Source organism: Ceratotherium simum, chromosome 35 (assembly GCF_057802395.1).
Source record: "Ceratotherium simum simum isolate JZ-2026a chromosome 35, ASM5780239v1, whole genome shotgun sequence".
NCBI classification, from domain to species: Eukaryota; Metazoa; Chordata; class Mammalia; order Perissodactyla; family Rhinocerotidae; genus Ceratotherium; species Ceratotherium simum.
This window is the reverse complement of record NC_141934.1, coordinates 7,173,835-7,195,269: the sequence shown is the minus strand read 5'-3', so window position 1 is coordinate 7,195,269 and position 21,435 is coordinate 7,173,835. Positions and strand designations below refer to the sequence as shown.

Below are 21,435 nucleotides of genomic sequence, written 5' to 3'. Positions count from 1 at the left end.
TTTCCCCTTAAAGCCCCAGTAGATAGTTGTATGTCATAGCTGCACATCCTTCTAGTTGCTGTATGTGGGACGCGGCCTCAGCATGGCCGGAGAAGCGATGTGTTGGTGCACGCCCGGGATCCGAACCCGGGCCGCCAGCAACGGAGTGCGCGCACTTAACCGCTAAGCCACGGGGCCGGCCCATGATTATTTCTTTAGGATAAATTGCTAGAATTAGACAACTAGAATGGAGGGATTAAAATCTGAGAGAAAGTATCAACTGAGGCTAGGCAGCTTGTATAATCTACAGACCGGAGGTTGGCAAACCTAAATAAATAATTTAGGATTTGTGGGCCGAGAGGTGAGATGAAGGCTGTTGTGTAGGGACTTCCATAACCACTTAACATTTTAAAAACCACTCAGCTCACAGGCTATAAAAGACCAGCAACTGGATTTGGCCTGCAGGCTGTATAGTTCGCTGACCCACCTCTAGGCAGTGACTTTAGGTACAGTCCCAAGGATAGTCTGTGCATAAGGAATGATCTGTTGGTCAAGGAAGAGTCTTTTCATCTGTCCTCACTCACATGTACACAAATCTTAGCAGCGTTAGCACCTCTGCTTCTGTATGTTCTGGCAGAGAAGGACATGAATGGAACAATGAGAATACATAAGTACCTTTTGTGCTGTCCACTAGCTTTTATCTCAACTCATTGCTATCTTTGAGGATTAGAAACAGTCCTACGGACAGGACTGAGAAGTAGAGAAATTATAGAGCCACAAGCATCAAGGTTAAAATGTGCCAATGGCCAAATAGTAGATTGCTGTTTAGAACACTCTCCTGATCTTCCAACTGAACACTAAAATCCACATGGATGGCCATTAGCTGTGTCGGATGTAGATTCCCAAGTAGTTGAGGAGAAGCAAAGCTGTTATGAGATGGCCAAAGTGAAGGGCCCTGGCTGACATACTCAAAAGTGCCAGACAGTGTCTCCGGTTAGCATCTGTCTTGGGATCCTTGGAGGGTTACTTGAATTTGCATCTCCATAGCCACACGTTTCCATGGCTTGTTGTGGAGTTTGCGGCACCTTATGAGAAGTGGCAGCAGTATTGATAAAATGGACACCCAAATATTTCAGTGATTCTATTTTCAGAGTTAAAGACAAATTGTAGGAAAGCAGAGACCTTCAAATGTATCAAGTGCCATTTCTGAATTTCAGTGATAATAAAGCCTAAAAAGTAAAAAGATTTTGAAGGGACAAGAAGACACTTCTTGACCTTAAGAAAGATTGAATTTTTGTTTCAAATACGTGGTAACTGAAACCCTACAAGAATAGGGTGGGGAGGGGAGACAGCTTCAGGAAGCCCCCCTCAATGAATGCATATATGTCTGACATTATAAATGTCTGAGTTTCTTAGTGATTTTGTTACACAACCCATGGAAGAGAAGGTATTGCTGCTTCTGTATCCCTTCTTTGCTCAGAAAATTAAGCAAGAACTTTTCCTGCATTGAATCCTCTTCTTCCATCTGGCTGCCATGTTTAGTAACAGGCGTAAATGAAAACCTCAAGCCTCTGTGTCTCTCTCCAAGAGGGCTGCTGGTCACCCAGCCAGGTGGGACGCCAGGATGCTCCCACTGAAGCCTCCCCACACCCCCAAACTGCTCTGCGGCCTTTTCCTCTTCCTTGACATAGGTCTCAAGGAAGTTCAGAGCTATGTGGGAGAGTGCAAGCATCCAAGCCAGACTCTGATGAGACCTGAGGGAGCTTGGGTACACCTTCTAACCCAGATGCTCCCACGTGGACAGGATATTCTGCCCAAGAAGGTGTGAGTTCCTGCTAATGCTTTGCATTTGGATGTTGTCTTCCTGGGTGGATCTCGCTCTCTCTCTCTCTTTTTTTTTCCATTACCCTCATGTGCCCTTGTTTCTTTCCTTCCCTCCTTGTTTTTCTTTTTATTTTTTTCTTTCATACCCCTCTCCTTCCCCTGATGGTTCTCCACTGGTCCAATTCCGTTCCTTCACTCCCTTGCACCTGCTGCTGCTGCTGCTGCTTCCTCCTCTGACTTCAGGACGGGGCCTTCTTTATGGAGTTTGTCCGCAGCCCGCGCACAGCATCATCTGCCTTCTACCCGCAGGTCAGTCAAACTCCAAGGCTCCGAGGCTCGTGCATGCTTGTTCTGTCAGCAGAAGGCCTCTGCTAGGCTCTGAACAGATGGAATTGGGCTGAAACTGAGTTTGAGGGGCAGTTGAAATTGAATTTGGTCTCAGAGGTCTGCATTCTCATCCGTGTTGTTGGTGGTAGCAAAGGGGGATGGAAGAGGTTAATGTAAGAGAACAAATGATCGCCTCAGTGTTGACTCACATTTTTCCTGTCTCAAATAGTTGCCACTGGTTCTCTGCACATTGCAGCATCTTCCCTATTAGGTGTTTTTGTCCATATAAACATCATGAAATATGCTTACTTAAAGACTGAACACTTATTTTTTTCCTTCCAGTACAACCAGATAAATTTATAACAGTGTGGCAGGAAGTGGTGAACAACGGAGCAAACATTTATTAATAGGGATGTGCTTTGTCATAGGCTAATGGTCTGTGACCCTGGGCAGCTCGTCCAGCTCTGGAAATCCCTTAACTCATTTGTCAAGTAAAGGGTTTGGACCAGATCTCCAGGGCCATCCAAGCCTTAAAGTGCTTAAATTACTGTGTGCCATGCACATAGTTTTATGTCATTTTATTCTCACAATATAACCTATGAGTTAAGTAGAAGTTTTATCCCAATTTTACAAATGGAGAAATTGAGGGACAAAAAAAATCCAGGACCAATCGGCTTGACTCGTGACCACCTTCTCAGTAATTAGCATTAGTAATTACTGTTCTGACAGGTCCTAGGTGAGGAAAAACTGGGTTCCCTGCCCTTTATCAAGGCCCCTAAGTACATGAAATTGACTAAGTTAACAGAGATTTGAAAGAGTTGAGAGGGTTTATGCAGAGCAGGGCAGGCTAAGGAGGATGGGATTTGGGGGGGTTCAAGGGCAAAGGTTAAGGAACCCTTATTTGATAGAAGTCAGAAAACCAACAGTGACTGAGTACCTCCTCTGATAGCGACTGTGCAACGGCTTTTGCAAACATGATCTTCACAACAGTCTATGAGGTACAGGTATTATCATCCCATTTTCCAGATGAGGAAACTGAGATTTAAAGACGTTACCTGGTCAAAGGGCACACAACTAGGGAGTGGCCAAGCCCCTGCACCATCCTGCCCACTGTGCTGGGAGGAAAAGAGGTCAGTTAACACTGAAGTCTTCCCTTTCTTAGGAGGCTGAAGAGTGCCGCCCCGTCTGTGCAGGTCTTCAGAGATCTGCGTCTGCCTCTTCCCCGTGAGCTGTGTGACCCTGTGCAAATCCCTGACAGGACCTCTGAGTCCTAATCCAGGAATCTCTGATCTCTGAGTGTGAGAGGCACACTGCATTTTTGGTTTAAAACAGACTCGGGTTAGATTTTTTAACCTTTTACATTCTAACAAAAGACCTTCTTGTGAAAAGTTTTGGGCTTAGATTCGAACTGAACATAAGGAAAGTCAACAGAACTGGAAGAAGAGAATTGTTTTGTAAATCCTATGGTAGTCCACACAGCTTCACATCGTGGAATTCGCTGGTAGAATAAAAGTGGATGAGTTCCCTGCCATTGGAAATAGCAAATAGAGATGAGACATTAGGAGAGGCACATGAATAAAGTTTATATTACCCACCAGGTAATATTACCAGGTGTGTTTAAAAAAATGATCTCTACTCATGTCAGATATAGTAAGGGAGCTCTCTATAGTTATACAAAATTAAATTGCACTTAATTTTTTTTATTATATATTGTATTAAAATATACATAACATAAAACTTGCTTTGTTTTCTAACACGCTACATGGAGAGTGGAGAGGGGTCAGTGGAGTCGGATGGCTCCTTTCAGATCTTGGCTTCAGCACTTTACCAGGGAGCTGCTGTAGGCAGGTTAATTGACCTCTTCATTTGTAAGGAATGAGGAACTCAGTGTTCTCATTTGTAAAAGGAAATAAAGATAACTTCCTTGTAGGATTGTTTTGAGGATTAGAAATAATAGATGTTTTTCAACAAATTTCAAGGGAATGAAATCAAGTGGAGCATATGTGCCATTAAGTTACATGTCAATGATACAAAGATAACTAGAAAAGTCCCTATGTATTTGGAAATTAAGTAACACACTTCTTGTAATGCATGAGCCAGGAATAGTGTCTGTAAAACAGCTAGCATCGTGCTTGGTGCCTCGTGGCCACACAGTAAATACCAGCTGTGATTAGGATTAGGATTACTCTGATGCCGGGTTTCAATGTCAGTTTTGCACATCTGTTTACAAGTGCCTACTCCCTATTCCTTCCGCCTCTGCTCTCCACCAGGGACAGAAAGTACAAAGAGTGTGTAGTGAGCTCCTTAAGAGAAAGGGGCTACTTACTAAAAGACTGTCGGAGTGTAGGCTCTGGTGTCAGGCTGCCTGCCACCCGTGACTGGTTGTGAGTCTTTCGGCAACTGCAGTAACCTCTCTGAACCTTGGGTTTCTCATCTGTAGAAAGGGACTAATAATTGTGTTCTCCTTATAGGGTTGCTGTGAGAGCGAAATGAGATGAAGCATCTTTGTGGTTAGCTCAGACCCTGGCATATAGTAAATTCTCCATACATGTATCTGGGTGTGGAAGAGGGAGAGAAAAGAGTGGAGGGAGAGGGGGAAGATCGGGTGGGGGACACGCTAGTGAACGAGCTTGATGGGGCCAGTCAGATCTTTTCTCTTGAGTGTGTGTGTAAAAATGGGCCTAGACTAGGTGACTTCTCCTATCCATTTATCTCTTAAATTCTGAGATGACCCTGTTGGACCTTGAAAAGTAAGTCCTCCAGCTCTGGCTGTGTCGCAAAGGTGTTGCCTGTGGTTTTAGTCTCTCAGAACAGCTTTCTGTTCTGAGAAGGGGTTCCTGTTGGCCAAGGGGAAGGGAGGCATCACTCTAGACTCTGATTCTGCTAAGAGAAGGAAGTTCTGTAAAATTAAAACAGACAGCAGTGCCCCGAGGGTTCCAGGTAACAGGGCTGTGCACCAGTTTTGGAGATGGTTCTTTGTGCCATTCATCATTCTAACGATAATGAACGTGTCACTATCTGTCTGATAACCAGAACAGAGTTACACAGTTTTCCTCTCCGTATCCTGCTCTCTGGAAATTGATTTTTGTCATCACAAACTTACATAAGAATTTGGAGGGCATGAGAAACACTTGGTAATGGGATTTTCCTTGGAAGTCAGCCTCATGATATCTTTGGTCTGCAGTTTGGAGCCTGAAGGAACATTATGGTCAAGGAGATAGGCTCCTGCCACATGAGGCTTGAGCCAGTGTTAGGATCTCTTCCCTCCCCCTTCACCTCCCATCCCCTGACCCCCCCAGCAGTTACTCTCACAAGGAGGCTTGGCTCTCAGCAGCTCAGCCCGGCATTTCTCCTTGGATTAGCTTTGTAAATGTGTCTGGAGTCGTCTGCTTCTCTCCATCACTTCCATCACCACTGCCACACCCCCCAGTCCGAGAGACTCACCTTGATCCTGTGGTAGCCTCCAGCGTGGTGTCCTTGCTTCCATCATGGCCCTCTCCAGTCTGCTTCCCAGCCTGCATCCAGGGTTTACCTTTTGAAATGAAAATCTGATTGTGTCACCCCTAATTAAACCTTTCCATGGTATATTAGCTCAGGCTGTTATAACAAAATACCATAGACGGGGGGTGACTTAAACAACACATTTACTGGGGCCAGCGGTTTAGTGTGCTCCACTTTGGCAGCCTGGGTTCGGTTCCCAGGCGTGGACCTACACCACTCATCGGCGGCCATGTTGTGGCGGTGACCCACATACAAAATAGAGGAAGACTGGCACAGATGTTAGCTCAGGGCAAATCTTCCTCAGGAAAAAAAAAAAAAGAGTTATTTCTAATAAGAATACATGTTAAAAAAAAAAGCTCAACACATTTACTTCTCACAGTTCTGGAGGCTGAGAAGTCCAAGATCAAGGTGCTGGCACATTTAGTTCCTTGTAAAGACTTTCTTCCTGGCTTGCAGTTGGCTGCCTTCTCACTGTGTGCTCACATGACAGAGATAAAGAGCTCTGGTGTCTTTTCCTGTTCTTATAAGGGCACTAATCCCATCATGGGGGCTTCACCCTTGTGACCTCATCTAAACCTAACTTGCCCTCAGAGGCTCCACCTCCAAGTACCATCACGCTGGGTGTTAGGACTTCAACGTGTGAATTTGGGAGACACACATTCAGTCTGTAGCACATGGCTTTAGGATAAAGGCCAAAATCGGTATGATGACCTGAAAGGCCCCACATGATTGAGGCCCTGCCTCTCTTTCCAGTTTCATCTTCTGCCATCCTCTTCTTCACTCTTGCACTCCATCCGCACGGGCCTTTTTCCAGACCTCTGTAGACACCGGGTTTCCTGCCGCCATGCCTTGACACGTGCTGTTCCCTCTGGTAGTACCTAGTTAGTTCCTACTCATCTAGTCAAATCCCACGTCATGAACTTGCATAACTCCAGTGCGTCTCCTTTCATCACTTCTCATGGTTCTGCTTTTGCATTTGTATGACTGTGATTTAATTAATGCCTATCTTCCCCACGAAACTCTAAGCTTCGAGAGGGCAGCTGCTGTGTCTGTGTTGCTCACGATTGGTTCTTCAGCACCTAGCCTGGCACTTAGGAGGTGCTCAGTAAGTACTGCCTTGGAGATACTGGTAGGGGAGACAGACACAAAAAAATTTATTTAAACAATGGAGCCTCTTTTTCCCAGTGATAATTTATGCCAACCCCGAACTATAACCCAATAAACATGGCACCATTCTGGCTTAAGTTTATGGTGGGGAGAGGGAGGCTCACAGCCCCGGGCAGTTGCACCCTGTGATGGCCCCAGAGATGCCACCACAGACCCCCAGCATTCTGCAGAATGCACTTTGGGGCCACGGCTGTTAGGGCAGTAGTTTTCAGTGTGTTCGTGGGAGCATGGAAGGAGTTTCCATGGGAGTCAGAGGCAATGTGACAGAAAGTGGACTTTTTTACCTTTGATCTGTTTTCTTTCTTTGGAGACACGAATGAACAAAAGGCCCATATTCCCAGGTGCTCAGTTCCCCCAGAGGACCCCAGGGACACACTAATGAACCTTTGCCCTAACTAAACCTTCTGCTGTCAGGTTCCTATCTGAGGTCTATGTACAAGACTTCTGCAAGGAGCATGGCAGTTCACCTGAAGGACGTTCAGTCCCTTCCCAACTCCTGAAAACATGTTCAGCCTTGCTATATTTTTAAATTTTTGGATTGGTTGGAAATATTTAAAAATCAGATTTCACACAAAAATCCAGGTTTCTGTCTTGTGTTGTAAAATAACCTAGACACTGGGCCTGGGTTCCTGCCTGGCCATAGTCCCATGGCCACGGAGCAGCCTGTGGCCTTTCCTTTTTTTGTTGTTAATACTCAGGCTAATATATATCTACGGCCCCTGTACACATTTTTTGTTTGCAGTCTTTGCTCTAGAACAGTGTTGCCCCATAAGACTTTGTGCCATGATGGAAATGTTCTATATCTACACTGTCCAACACAGTAGCCACTAGTCACACATGGCTTCTGAGCATTTGAAAAGTAGCTGATGCGACTGAGGAACTGAATTTTACATTTTATTTTAATTATATTTAAATAGCCACATACAGCTAATAGTTACTGTATTGCATGGCACAGCTCTAAGCATTTAAAATGTTATTGTTCAAGTGCTTATTTAGACTCTAGAATTTCACACTTTTCCTACCCTTGTTTTCTCATACTTTTTCTAACCTTGTTTACTGGATTTTCTCAAAAATTTATTTTATCTTATTATATGTCTATTAATTGGTAGCTTCATCTTTTTTGGAGTGATGTGAAATATAAAAATGTAAATTACCATTCAGAATGATGGCTTAGGATGGACATGTGGAGGAAGTGAAGAAAATTCGGTTCGAGATCGCAAATCCCGAGCGCCTGTTGGGTGTAGAGGTGTGCGAAGTGCCGTGGGAGATCCAGGGATGAATACAACTTTATGGACATTACTGGTTGAATGTCTGTTTTCCCCTCCCCACCCCCAGATGGTTAGCACCATGAGGGTGAGGGGCGGGGAGGTTGATTTGAGATGATATTCTCTCCTTCCCTGATGTTATTCCCAAGCTCTCCAGCTCTAGGAGGTATACGGGATTCTGTCATGAGTCCCTTTACAATGCTTCTAAGTGCCATGAAAGAGCTAGGTGACTGGAAATCAGGAGCACTGCTTAGCCCACTTTGTCTCCAGGTAAGACAAAGTAATGTGTTCTCTCTACCAGCATCAAGGCACAGTTAGAGAGCAGGGCTGGGAGATCTGGCTGCTTCGTGGTGGCGGATTGTCCTTCTGCGTGAGAAAGTGGGGCTCTGACAGGCACACAGGTTGGAGGACCCTTGGGGGTGTCTGATATGGTTGGTGCTAATCTCAGAGGCATCCCTGGCAGAGCTCCCTCCCTCACCTTCTCCCACAGCTTTGGGCGAGTGGGAAAGTGAGAGAAGACTGGGGACTGGTGTTGCTGATGAATTTTTGTTTAATTAATTGAACACCAGACTTTATTTGGATTTCACCAGTTTTTCTATTAACGTCCTCTTTCTGTTCCAGGATCCAGTCCAGAGCACCACATTGCGTTTAGTTGTCATGTCTCTCAGTCTCTTCTGCTCTGTGACAGTTTCTCAGTCTTTCCTTGTTTTTTATGACCTTGACTGTCATGAGGAGTCCTGGCCAGATATCCTGTAGAATGTCTCTGAATCTGGCTTGGTTGGATGTTTTTCTTGTGGTTAGAATGGAGTTATGGGTTTTTGAAAAGAATACCTCAGAGGTGAAGTATGCTTCTCATCACATCATATCAGGGAGTACATGGAATCCCCAACACATCACTGGTGACATAAATACTAACCTTGCTCACTTGGTGATGTAGTATTTGCCGGCTGTCTTCACTATGAAGTTACTATTTTTCCCTTTTTATAGTCTGTTCTTTAGAAGCAAGTCACTAAATCTAGCCTACTCAAAAGAGGAGGGGGAGATTAAACTGCAGCTCCTGGAAGGGGGAGTATCTATGTAGGTTAAATGGAATCTTTCTGTAAGGAAGATTTTGGACGAGGTTTTTAAAATGAAGAACTGCATCGTAGACCAAGCACCTCCCTCTGCTCGGCGCTTTCCAGGCCTCTGTGAGAAGACTGCCATTCTGTCCCTCTAGCCTTCCTTGTCTTTTTGTTTACCACTGATCTTATTCCAGAAAGTCAGTTCAGGTGGATTATGGAAATAAATACAACCTCCAGAATAAAAATGTGACTAGATGAGGAAATTCAAGGAAAGAAAAAATAAGGTAGGACATAATATGAGGTCATATAAAGTAGCTAGAGTTTTGTGCTAAATTCAGCCCTGAACTTCTTTTTTTTTTTTTTTTTGTGAGGAAGATCAGCCCTGAGCTAACATCTATTGCCAATCCTCCTCCTTTTTTCTTCCCCAAAGCCCCAGTAGATAGCTGCATGTCATGGTTGCACATCCTTCCAGTTGCCGCATGTGGGACGCGGCCTCAGCATGGCCGGAGAAGCAGTGCGTCGGTTCGCGCCCGGGACCCGAACCCAGGCCGCCGGCAGCGGAGCGCGCGCACTTAACCGCTAAGCCACGGGGCCGGCCCCAGCCCTGAACTTGGTAGCCAAAGAAAAGTGGGAAACATCTGTTCCAGGATTCAGAGTGGTCATAAGAGAAAGATGAACCAGTTGCTCTGGAGAAGCATGACTTTTCCTGGTATTAAAATCTGAGCAGGGCCGGCCCCGTGGCTTAGCGGTTAAGTGCACGTGCTCCGCTACTGGTGGCCAGGGTTCGGATCCTGGGCGCGCACTGACGCACCGCTTCTCCGGCCATGCTGAGGCCGCGTCCCACATACAGCAACTGGAAGGATGTGCGACTATGACGTACAACTATCTACTGGGGCTTTGGGGAAAAAGAGGAGGATTGGGAATAGATGTTAGCTCAGAGCCGGTCTTCCTCAGCAAAAAGAGGAGGATTAGCATGGATGTTAGCTCAGGGCTGATCTTCCTCACAAAAAAAAAAAAAAAAGATCTGAACAAAATGCCTTTCTGTGTAGCTTCTTGAAAGATGGACATTGTGTGATATAGAGCAGGGGTCAGGAAACTGAGGCAAATCTGACCCACCATCTACTTTTGTAAACAAAGGTTGAAACAGATCCACGCCCATTTGTTTACATTGTTGATGGCTGCTTTTGTGCTCATTTGTGCAGAGTTGAGTAGTTGTGACAGGCCATAGAGCCCACAAAGCCTAAAATATTTACTGTCTGGTCCTTTACAGAAATGTTTGCCAGTTTCTGATTTAGAGAATAACTCCTTAACCACATTCCTACTAAAATAAAACTGCAGGAATCATGTAGATTTCTAGTAACATCCCACAGTTTAGGCTGGTGGGGCAGCTCTCAGGATGCAGTAGATGAGAGATAACCCCACTATAGGGCTGTCAAAGGCAGCACCTAAGAGCCACTCTTGTGTGCATAAGAGCTGAGACTAGTCCCTCTCAATTAGCTTCTTCTAATTTAATTATATAGTGTAGTACCTGTTCCTAAGTCTTGCTAGTTAGGGGCAGGTGGTAACTGCAAGCTGCCACTTGCGTTTCTCTGTGTATTTATGGTGTCAGCAAAGTCTGTGTGGTCCTTTTTTGCAAATCATTGAGCCTGATGTAGGAGAGCAAATGGTTCTTTCAGAACCGCAGGGGCAGTTTTGTCTCCCAAGTGACGTTTGGTAATATCTGGACACATTTTTATTTGTCACAGCTGGGGGGGGGAGACAAAGGTGTCATTGGCATCTAGTGAGTAGAAGTCAGGGATGCTGCTCAGCATCCTACAATGCACAGGACAGCTCCCCACAACACTTATCTGTCCCAAATGACAGTAGTGTTGAGGTTGAGATGCCCTGTTTTAGGACTGAGTTTTACATCATCTAACAAAATATCTGATAATATAAGGTTCCATTCTGGAACTACTCAAGAACCCCATGTAATCGGGATTAGGAGTCTTAATATTTTTCTGGAAGTACTCTGGAAGCCTTACTATTCTCTCCAGATATTTGCTGTGGGGTACAACTTTTCCAGGTGAGCAGGTCATAATCCTGCTCCAGGACTTAAAGAGAATGAAACAGGTATAAAACACCATTACATGGAGCAAAACCCAGCAGCTACCAGGACAGGGTCGTAGAGGTCCAAGGCAGAGAGAAGGATGGTTTCTGTTTGGGGGCTGGGGTGGAGCGAATCAGGAAACATTTTTTACTGAGGGGGCGGCATTTGAAATCACCCTTTGAGACTGATGAATTTTTTGCCTGTGGTGGTGGGGAAGGGCATCCCAGGGTGGTGGAGCACACAGACAGGATTGAACACTCAGGGTTTGATTTGGCTGGAAATGCACACATGCGTGAGTGATGGGCATTATGGCAGGCTCACAGGTTGGGGCTGTGTTGTGCAGGACCCTCAAAGCTCTGCAAGTCAGTTCTCAGTTTGGTAGCTCATGGGAAGACTTGAAGGATTTCAGAATAATGGAGCAATGGGATTGGAACTGTCCTTTAGGAAGATGAAAATGGACGTGGCTCACAGGTAGGGTTTTTGGGGAAGAGGCTGCAGTTAGGAGAGTTAGGAGACCGTTACAGCCCTCTCTGGCGGGAGGAAGTGGGGGCCTGAGCGAGGGTGGTGGAAGGGGCATAACTTGGAGACACATGTGAGTCACAGAGGGGAGGCCAGAGGGCAAGGCCTCTCTTTAGAGGCAAAGCTGGAGAAAGGAGCTATCAGGTGCCCCTGAGATTTGAACCTGGGCAGTTGGAATACTGATTGTACCACTGACAGATACAGGAAGAGAGTATTGGGGTGGAAAGGGGGAGCCGTAGTAAACTGAGGGTGCCTGCTGTGATATTCAGCTGTTTGTCTCTAATTGTGTTCCCTCTCTCCTTCTTCCCAATCTCATACGGAATGATTTTGATCTCTTTACTCTTTCTATGGAGATTTTTCTTTAGTGTAAATCTTGTGATTTGAGTCAGGTGCTGGAGCCATTTCTTTCGTCCTGGGGATCTGCTGTGGACGATGCTTCTTGTTGGCCTTGGTTAGGAGCACAGGAATTCCCATTGCTCTGGTAGAAGGCAGCACAGCGGAGACTAGGTGCGGTCCCTAGACTCCTTTAGCTCTTCCACCAGGGGCCAGTGGGGACGAGGAATGAGAGAGGAGTGGAAAGGACTATGTATGTAAATAGCCTTCAAGAATTTTTTGGTGTTAATTTTTAAATTTCCTACAGGTGTCTGTGGACCAGACAGCCGTCCTGGTGTTGGATGGCACCAGTTTGGGGGTAAGCACAGGCCAATCCGTGGACAGAGGCAACAGCCAGACCTTTGGGAACTCCCAGAATTCAGGGGAACAGGGCTTCCCCTCCACAAACCTCAATGATAGCAGGTAAGATTCAGAACAGCTGAACTCGTGCTCCTGGGTGGTGGGGATGGTCTAACCTCAGAGGCTGAACTCGTGCTCCTGGGTGATGGGGATGGTCTAACCTCAGAGGCTGCGGAGGCTGGGAGTCCAGAGTCCTGGGCCTGCGTTCTGACTGTGCCATGAGTTACATCTGGGAGCCCGGGCCAGTCAGTCCTTACCAGCACCTGTTCAGTGGGGCTAATGATCTGTATCCTGCCTTCACAGGATAGCTAAGAGGTTCCCACAGAGACATAGAAAAGCGTCAGGCATCATGCAGGAGCAGTCTTTGGGAAGGGGACTCAGACTGAGTTCGTCCTGTCCATCGTGGCACCTGTGGCGTGATGGTTTGCACTTGATAGCATGCTGTCAGTGTGTGCCACTTGAGGAAATGAACGAAGAGTGAAAGAATTGCTAATTGTGGCCAAACGTGGATATCCCTTGATACCTATTCCTGAGTATCCAGAGGAAAAAGAAGCCGCTTGGACCTCATTTGCTTGAGGAAGTGCCCCAGCTTTCAATGCCATTGTCAAATCTGGAAAACTTCTTTTTTGTTTCCTTCCAAGCTGTGTTAGCTTTATAATAATTCTCTCCAGTGTGTTCCTGTTGCCTGACTGTACTGACTGAGCAGGCCTTGGCCAAATAGTGTGAGAATCTTGACTTTTGCACCCCTTCATCCGAGAGCAGAAGATCCTCTGGGGCAGCTGGCCTGGCTGGCCCCTGTCAGCAGTCACTCAGTTTGCTTTATCTCGTACATTCTGTGCTGCTTTTACCTGTGTCTCATGCACTGCAGCTCATTCACTCTGGCCAGTAAAGATGATGATCAGTTCAGAGGCAGAAGCAGGCCTGGGCTTCTCTGTTGTCTCCCCCACGCCTATATCTCCATCAAGCCTGGCTGACTTTAGCTCTGGCTGTGGAGGAGATTGGAGGGGCTGCCTAGTGCATACCCATAGGAAGGGAGTGCATTCTCTGCTTCCTCATTGCTCACAAGGGTAGAGCAGCAGGTTTTCTTCTGCTTTTGGGAGAAAAGAACTGGGTATATTTATTAGACTGGCCATGAGAAGACCAAAAATGACATGAATCAGGACCAATGACTGAAAATTACAGAGAACAGATTCCATTTCATGATAAAGAACTTACTAGCAATTGGTACTGCCACAGGGAAATGGGCTGCATTAGAGGAGCTGGGTTCTCTGCCATTGAAGATGTTCACATGGATGGGACAGCCTCTCGTCCAGGCTCTTGTACAGAGACTCAGGCATTAGAGGGAGGTTCACTTCAAGGGTCTTTTAAGGCTTTTTTTTAAACCTGAGATTCTGAAATGGTCCAGTGAGTCCTGGACCCTCCAAAAATAGTCAGGAAGAGGAGTCCAGGACTGAGGAAAGGGAGAGGTTTTAAGGAGCTTGAGCTTCTGGATAAGCCCCAGATTTGCTATGGTGGGCGGCTGTGTGTGTCCTACGCCCAGTGATCTGGGCTCGGTTGCTGAGTATTAAGCATGTTTGAGGGACCATCATCATTGAGGAAGAACTCAGGCAGTGGGTGTTGGAGAGATCTGGGCTCTGGGGTCAGGGAGACCTGGATTCAAATCCAGACCCTGACCCTTCCCTGCTCTTTGACCTTCACTAGCTCCTTTAACCTCTCTGAGTTTCACGAGGTTGATGTTATTGTATTGAGTATCATTTACCATTTTGGACTTTGTGGGTATCAGTCCTATGCTTGGTATTTACAAATACTAACCCCACAACACCCCTGAAAGACAGGAATAGTATCAACCCTGTTTTTCAGATGAGGAAACTAAGGCCTAGAAAGGCTAGAGGCCCTATAGCTGGTAAGCGATGATACTGGGATTCGGTCTCCTGTGCTCAGAAGCCTAGTGCTCTCTGGTGAGATTAAGTGATGTGACATGTGAAAGGCCTTTGGGGCAAAACTAGAGCAGTCCAGGAGATGTTTTGAAAGTGTTCGGGCCTGAGGCAGTTTATTAAAAGAAGAGACGCTTAGTAAGGGTAAGCAAGTTTGGACACAAAACCACTTTGAATTTTTTTTTTAAACATATACACTTTGAGAGTAAGAAACCCCAGTGAGATATCCCTGGGATATAGCTGTCCAGAATTTGCTTGAACACCTTCAGTGTCAGTGTCATCCTGGTCTGCTGCTCTGTGAGAAGAGAGTGTTCTGAGATTCACGCTCTCAACCATCTGTGTGCCCGATATTGACTGGATGCTCTGTGTTTCAGCTCTCAGCAGCTGGCGGTAAGCTCCTTGACGTCATCCTCTACCCTCACGGAGATCCTGGAAGCCATGAAGCACCCCTCGTAAGTGGCTAATTGTGTGTACAAGTGCAGTGGTGGGAGGATGCCACAGGCCCACGCCAGGGCCAGGGCGATGCTCAGGCAGCGTGGCTTGGTGGATTCATAGCTGACTCGACTGCTCACCAGCTATGAGACCTTGGGCAACTTACTTGACCTCTCTGAGCCTCTGTTACCTTGTTTGTAAAATGGGATAATAGTGGTTAAGCCACAGGGTTGATTTAAGGATTAAATGAAATAATTATGTAAATTACCTAGTATAAAGCCTGACAAGTATAAGTATTCTCTGTGTGTCAGATCCTTTCCTCCTCCCCTTCGCTTTCCTTTGTAACACTTTCCTTTGTCCTGTCATAGGGATTTCTGTGGCTCTAGGAATAGTGTAGAGAAAATGCACTATGGGGATCCCCACTTCGGATATTAAATGCTTTAGTGGGAGTTCCTTCTTTTTCATCTTCTCTTTCTGCTCGTTGCCACCATGCACATACCTCGCCTGCTCCCTGCCTGCTGCGTTGGAACTCAGGACAGGAGTGCAGCTGCTCTCTGAACAGAAGGGCCTCTCACCGTACTGCTTCATCAGTGCAGAGGTGGTGCACTGGCTGGTGAACAACGTTGAGGGCGTCCAGACGCAGGCGATGGCCATTGACATCATGCAGGTGAGACAGCAAGGGCAGGGCCCGCAGAACCGTCTGCTCAGGGCCCCATGAAATCAGAGCCTGTCTCTGAAGCAGCTGCCCTTTCCATTAATAAGATCTGCAGGTTGGGGTGAGGATCTGTTTTTAAAAGTGTGAGGCCCATCTGGAATCATGAAAGAGCAGGTCTTGCTTTGAAAGACACTATACCTTGACTTAAAAATCTGGCAGAATTTATCTTGTGAACTGAAGTGGACAGAATCTGCACTTTTGAATCTCAGAGGAATCTCTGTGAAAGATTCCGAAGGAATGCCCTCCCTTTGACCTCGAGCACCTATTTTCCCCTGGTCAACTCCTGTTCATTCTGGACCGGAGGCTGGATTCAAGGTTCTGCCTCAGGGGCCTTCTGGCACCCTGTACTTTCTCTCTCAGAGCACTTAACACAACAGAGTGAAGATTCTGTCCATATCTCACTTGTCTCCTTAAGGGCAGGGCCACCTCTTATTGTCCATTCCCATATCGCTAGTGCTCAGCATGTTGCTTGGCACATGGTAGGAACTTAGCAACTTGCTGAATTTAATTACACTATTCAGAACTGGAATTAAACTCAAGAGGAGAGAAATGAGAAAGGTCGAGTTGGCTAGGTGGTTCACACCATCCTGTCCACACAGAGGCCCCCACTGGAAGTCAGTACCATTTGCTGACTAGCTGGGTTGTCATCACTGAAATCAGTAACTGTTGTGAATTAGCATGTGATCCTCAGCAGACCCTTAAGGATCTTGATGGGCTGTTTTGTTCTACCTTTGCTAATAATACTCCTGTCTCCCTAAGAATAGTATCTCCTTGTTCATACAGTGGAATACTACAGCAGCAGTTAAAATGACAGAGCTGGGGGTACACATACCAACTTGGATAAATGGCAGAAGGACCATGTTGAGTGAAAATCCAGTTGACAAAATGATAATAGTATTACGCCCTGTATTTAAAATTTAAAATCTCATGAAAATACCTCAGATTGTTTATCAATAAGTGTCTATATAATAAAATTATTAAAAACATGCACAAGAATAATGTTATACTATTTCTGAAGAGAGAGGAAGAAGAATGGGACATGGGAGAGTCATAGTGATTTTTGTTTTTAAACAAAAGATCTAAAGTCAATATAGCAAAATGTTAAATTTGTTGAAGTTGGATAGTAGTACACATGAATTTTCTTTACAGTTTTCTGTATGTTTGAAATAGTTGATGATATTATAATATGCGTTCACACTTTATGATATAATTTACACTAGGCACAACATTTAACATAGTACAATCGTCGTGGCAATGGGAGTGGAGGGTACAGTCTCCTCAGTGCTCATGTCATTCCCTTGAGTCTAGTGCATAACTGAGGGCTGCAGCTCTAAGATGTCCCACTGCAGGAATTTCAGTGTTTCATTGTCTCTCCTAGAAAATGCTGGAAGACCAGCTCATCACGCACGCATCTGGGGAAGCCTGGCGGACCTTCATCTATGGCTTCTATTTCTACAAGATAGTAATGGACAGAGAGCCCGATCGAGGTCAGAGATGAGGCAAATGCTGTTGCCCACGGGGGCAGGTGTTTTTCCTGTGACTTGCCCTTTCACATGACAGTGCTTCTTGAGCTCCTTGTGTGCCATTGTATTCTAGGTTGACGGATCTGTCAACTTCCTTGAGCATTTGTACTTAATTTAAGCATAACTGGAGTGACAAGGGTTTCATAAAGCTACAGTATATTCTTGGTGAGAATGGTGTGGATGGAAGATAAAACCTAAAAGAGGCTAAGGGACCTGGTGTGAGGAAATTCCCAGGGGTCATTTTTTGGTAGCTGTGTTTAATGATGGTGCCCCCAACCCAGTGCAGGTGATTGTGAGTGTAACGTGATGGGCTCTAATCTGTAAGTTACTGCACTTTTTACTTACTGGGCCTTCAGAGTCCATTTCTTCCCCCAGGATGACTATCAAGTCCTGGCAAGTTTTCCAAGATATATTTTAAGTATTATTCTTTTTAATGAGAAAAAGTAATCCCCAAGAAGGGAGCAATTTCCAGCATGGTCAGAGCTGGCTCGCATAGCTCTGGAGGCACTCACGCTTCAGACCAGCATCTCCAGTCCACCTAGAGCACACAGGGACCTTGGTTGGAACTGACTCCCATTCTGCAGACAAATGGCTTCTCAGCCTCCAGGTTTAGGGAATACCTCAGATGAAGCCCTCACTGTGCTCTTATCCCAGGAGATGTCAGAAGTGGATCTGTGTAGGTTTTTTTTCCTTGTAGCCACTAGTGTGTCCATTTCTACCTCTTCTCTTAAATTCTTTTTTTTTTTTTTTTAAAGATTTTATTTATTCATTTTTTCCCCCCAAAGCCCCAGTAGATAGTTGTATGTCGTAGGTTCACATCCTTCTAGTTGCTGTACGTGGGACTCGGCCTCGGGTTGGATGGAGAAGTGGTGCCTTGGGGCGTGCCTGGGATCCGAACCCGGGCCGCCAGCATCAGAGCACGCGCACCTAACCGCTAAGCCACGGAGCCGGCCCGTCTTAAATTCTGAGTTTGACCAGTAGATACCTATTTTACCTTCAAGATGAAAAGAAACCCCTGTTACTGTTATATGCTCTGAAATTAAAGGTCTGAAGCTGAGGATAAAATATTTTTTTAATTGAAGTATAAGTCACATAACATAAAATTAACCATTTTTTGAGTGAACAATTTAGTGGCACTTAGTACATTCACAGTGTTGTGCAACCACCCCCTCTATCTAGTTCCCCACTTTTTCATCACCCTGAAAGGAAACCCCGTACCTATTAGCAGTCACTCCCAAACTCCTGCTCTCCCCCATCCCCTGGCCACCGCCAATCTGCTTTCTGTCTGTAAAGATTGGCCTATTCTGGACACTTCATTTAAGCGGCATCATACAATATGTGGCCTTCTGCATCTGGCTTCTTTTACTTAGCATAATGTTTTCAAGGTTCATCCGTGTTGTAGCATCAGTGAAAATAAGCATTTGTGCTGAGGGCTCTTTCTCTCCCCTCTGCTTTTCCCAGTGGCCATGCAGCAGCCCACCACCTGGCACACGACAGCAGTGGACGACTTCGCCAGCTTCCAGCGCAAGTGGTTTGAGGTGGCTTTTGTGGCCGAAGAGCTCTTGCACTCCGAGATTCCCGCCTTCCTCCTGCCCTGGCTGCCCAGCCGGCCAGCCTCCTATGCAAGCAGGCACAGCTCGTTCAGCCGCAGCTTTGGAGGACGGAGCCAGGCAGCTGCGCTTTTAGGTAGATGTCCGACCCAGATGGGGCCTGGGGATGTGCTGGTGGGTGGCTGAGGGAGACAGGCAGTCAGCCAAGGAAGCAATGCCACGTGAACCAGGGTTAGAGCTGCTGTGGCTGTCACACTGGTGGCTCTGTTTGTCAGCACTGTGGGCTCCTGCGCTAGCCTCCACTGGCCGAGATCGTTATGTCCCAACCAACCAACTGTATTCACCAGTTCTGAAATCAGGGCACAGTGCTAAACCTGCATGGATAGGAGAGAGGAGACAATGTGGCCGCTCTTCCCAAGAGGCTCTCATGATACAGGAGATGTGAGCTAGTGCTCACTGCTGCTTTAGTTCCTGCCAGAGGCCTTCCTTAGGACTACAGCATCCTAGGATCTCAGAAGAGGAACTCACCTCAAAGGAGCGTGAGTCTTCCCTCTGCCCTTCCTCCCCAGTGTGCTTACCACATTGAGGGATGTAAACTAGGCCTCTTCCCTCCTTTCCTTGGTTCCTGCAGCCCTAAGATGGGGTGGACACCTGCTTATTGAATGGTGGTGACCTCTGGTAGGAAATGAGACCTCTACTCCCGAGGACTCTCCTCTCAAGGTGGGTTGAGATGTGAGTGTCTTTGGGAAATGCATGCTCTAGGCAAGACATCATGAGATTTATCTCCAAGGCAGGTTGAAGAGATCCTAAAAACTCTCTGGAAGGAAAGAAGCAAATGTAACATAGACCAAACTCCAGTGAAATTCCACCTTCTACTTAGTTCACCTGGAATTGCCCAGCTAATTGGCATTCTTATCTGGCTGGTAGAATAGAAACATTTCCAGATCCTCGGATTCACTTGGATCCAGGTATGGCTTTGGCCTCACCTTACTCCCTCACCGCAGCATGCCCAGTACCGTATGTGAGAAGTGAAGGGGTGTGGAAAGGGCCAAACCGTGCGAAGAGCCGCTCCTCCTCCTTTCCCGCACAGGCACGACTTCCCCTTCTCCCTTATGCTGCATGTCTGACGCTCCACCTCCTTGAAGTCTTTTGGTACAAAGAGGCCACATACTCCCTGTTATCCTGGGATGCTCACTTTCAGCAACCTAAACCACCTAGAGCACCACCAGGGCTTGATACCAAAGGCCTTTGGGCACCTGAAAGAGCACGCAGCCAACTCATACATTTTATGCCACAGAAAGGCCTAGTAGCCCATTAAAAGCAGCACATAAAAGGGCAGGTACCCTGATGCCAGTGGGAAGCAAAAGCCAGTAGTCCAACAACAAAGGTGGAGTCAGGAAAACCTATTACAAATATCACAAGCTCAAGAACTTGTAAGTGTGGTGTTAGTCATTTCATTTATAGTGCTGGATCACATATGGGAAGCTTCTTGAGAAACAAAGTTTTACACTATTTTCCCCCCTAAATCAAGCTTATTTTTAGTAGTCAAGTTTTAAAACTTGCTTTTTCCTTACAAATAAGAGTTAAGGATTTTTATCTTCTCCAAGGAGCAAGGAGATAAGTCTGAAGAGAGAGTTGAAAGATCAGCATCCCACTCTCTTCAAAGTTACTTTCTGAGACAAAGACATGTGTTAACTTTAAATAAATATTGGATCATATATGGTAACACTTTATTTTCCTGGGAGCTGAAGGAAGCAAAAAAGATTTCTGAGGAACCCACATAAATGCTACAAATCCAAGAGGCACCTGCTTGTAGTGAGAGTCCCTTGGACTAGCACATAGAGCTGTTTGCTCTTACTGGATTTTTACAAGTTTGTTACAGGTCACTCAGTGACACCCCAGATTAGAGCAGAGAATTAGGGGTACCTGATGGCAGCAAGTATACTATCATGTTCTAGAAAAATGTTTTGCAAAACAAATCTGTTAGATTTTTGGCCCTTTTAAGAACTTCCTTTTCTTGAAAGTGTTCAATAAAAGGGCTTACTCTAATGCAGATCTTCTCCTGTGGGGCGTACAAAACCTGAGAGCAATGTTTCTTAACCTTGACACTACAGATATTTTGGACCAGATCATCCTTTGTTGTGGGGGACTGTCCTGTGCATTGTAGCATGCCTAGCAGCATCCCAGGCCTCTACCTACTAGATGCGAGAAGCATCCCCACTACCACCCAGTGTGACAAAACATCTCCTGACGTTGCCAGTTGTCTCCACGGAAGAGCAGAATTGCCCCCAGTGGAGAACCACTGCCTTAGAGGGTGTTGAAGGATTTCAGGAAGGAGCCAAAATCAGAAGGCCCAGCGAAACCTGAGAGGCTTTGAAGCTAATCAGTAACTTTCCTAAGCAGGTGTGAGATTGAGAAAGTGGGCCTTGTCAGAGCGTGGGAGTAGAACAAATGGTTTGAGATGGAGCTGGGATGGTAGAAGGAAGCGCTCCTCTCTGCTCTGGCCCTGGGCTCTTGTGCTTTCAGCAGGGGCATTTGTGGTTGCTTTAGCCCTGCCTGATGTGGTGCAGTGGTAAATAAAAACCTTAAGTCTGGTGATTTCTAGAACATTTGTGTATCAGGCACTGTACCAGGCAGAAAATTATCTCCTTTAATCTTCATCTCAGCCCTGTGATAGATGCTATAGTTTATGTTTTGGAGTTCACAAAACTGAGTCTCAGAGAGGTAAAGTCATCTGCCCAAGGCTCTGCATCTCCTAAGCGCTAGAACTGGAGTTTCTTCTCAGGACCGCCTGACCCTGGAGCCTGAGCTCTAACTGTA

At 46.1% G+C, this 21,435-nt stretch overlaps 1 protein-coding gene across 5 annotated transcripts in view; it reads left to right on the top strand.

Moving 5' to 3' along the window:
* The window catches only part of DEPDC5 (DEP domain containing 5, GATOR1 subcomplex subunit), a 119,377-nt gene that overhangs the window by 80,967 nt on the left and 16,975 nt on the right, over positions 1 to 21,435 (top strand). For 3 of the 5 annotated variants that reach the window (XM_087423931.1, XM_004429737.3, XM_004429736.3), the window contains exons 33-38: positions 2,047 to 2,112; positions 12,370 to 12,524; positions 14,770 to 14,847; positions 15,362 to 15,494; positions 16,921 to 17,029; positions 18,527 to 18,751. In XM_087423931.1, the coding sequence (XP_087280057.1) occupies positions 2,047 to 2,112; positions 12,370 to 12,524; positions 14,770 to 14,847; positions 15,362 to 15,494; positions 16,921 to 17,029; positions 18,527 to 18,751 (766 nt within the window). The remainder of the gene's footprint in view (positions 1 to 2,046; positions 2,113 to 12,369; positions 12,525 to 14,769; positions 14,848 to 15,361; positions 15,495 to 16,920; positions 17,030 to 18,526; positions 18,752 to 21,435) is intronic. The other 2 variants (XM_004429738.3, XM_014786947.2) reach the window with 1 other exon arrangement.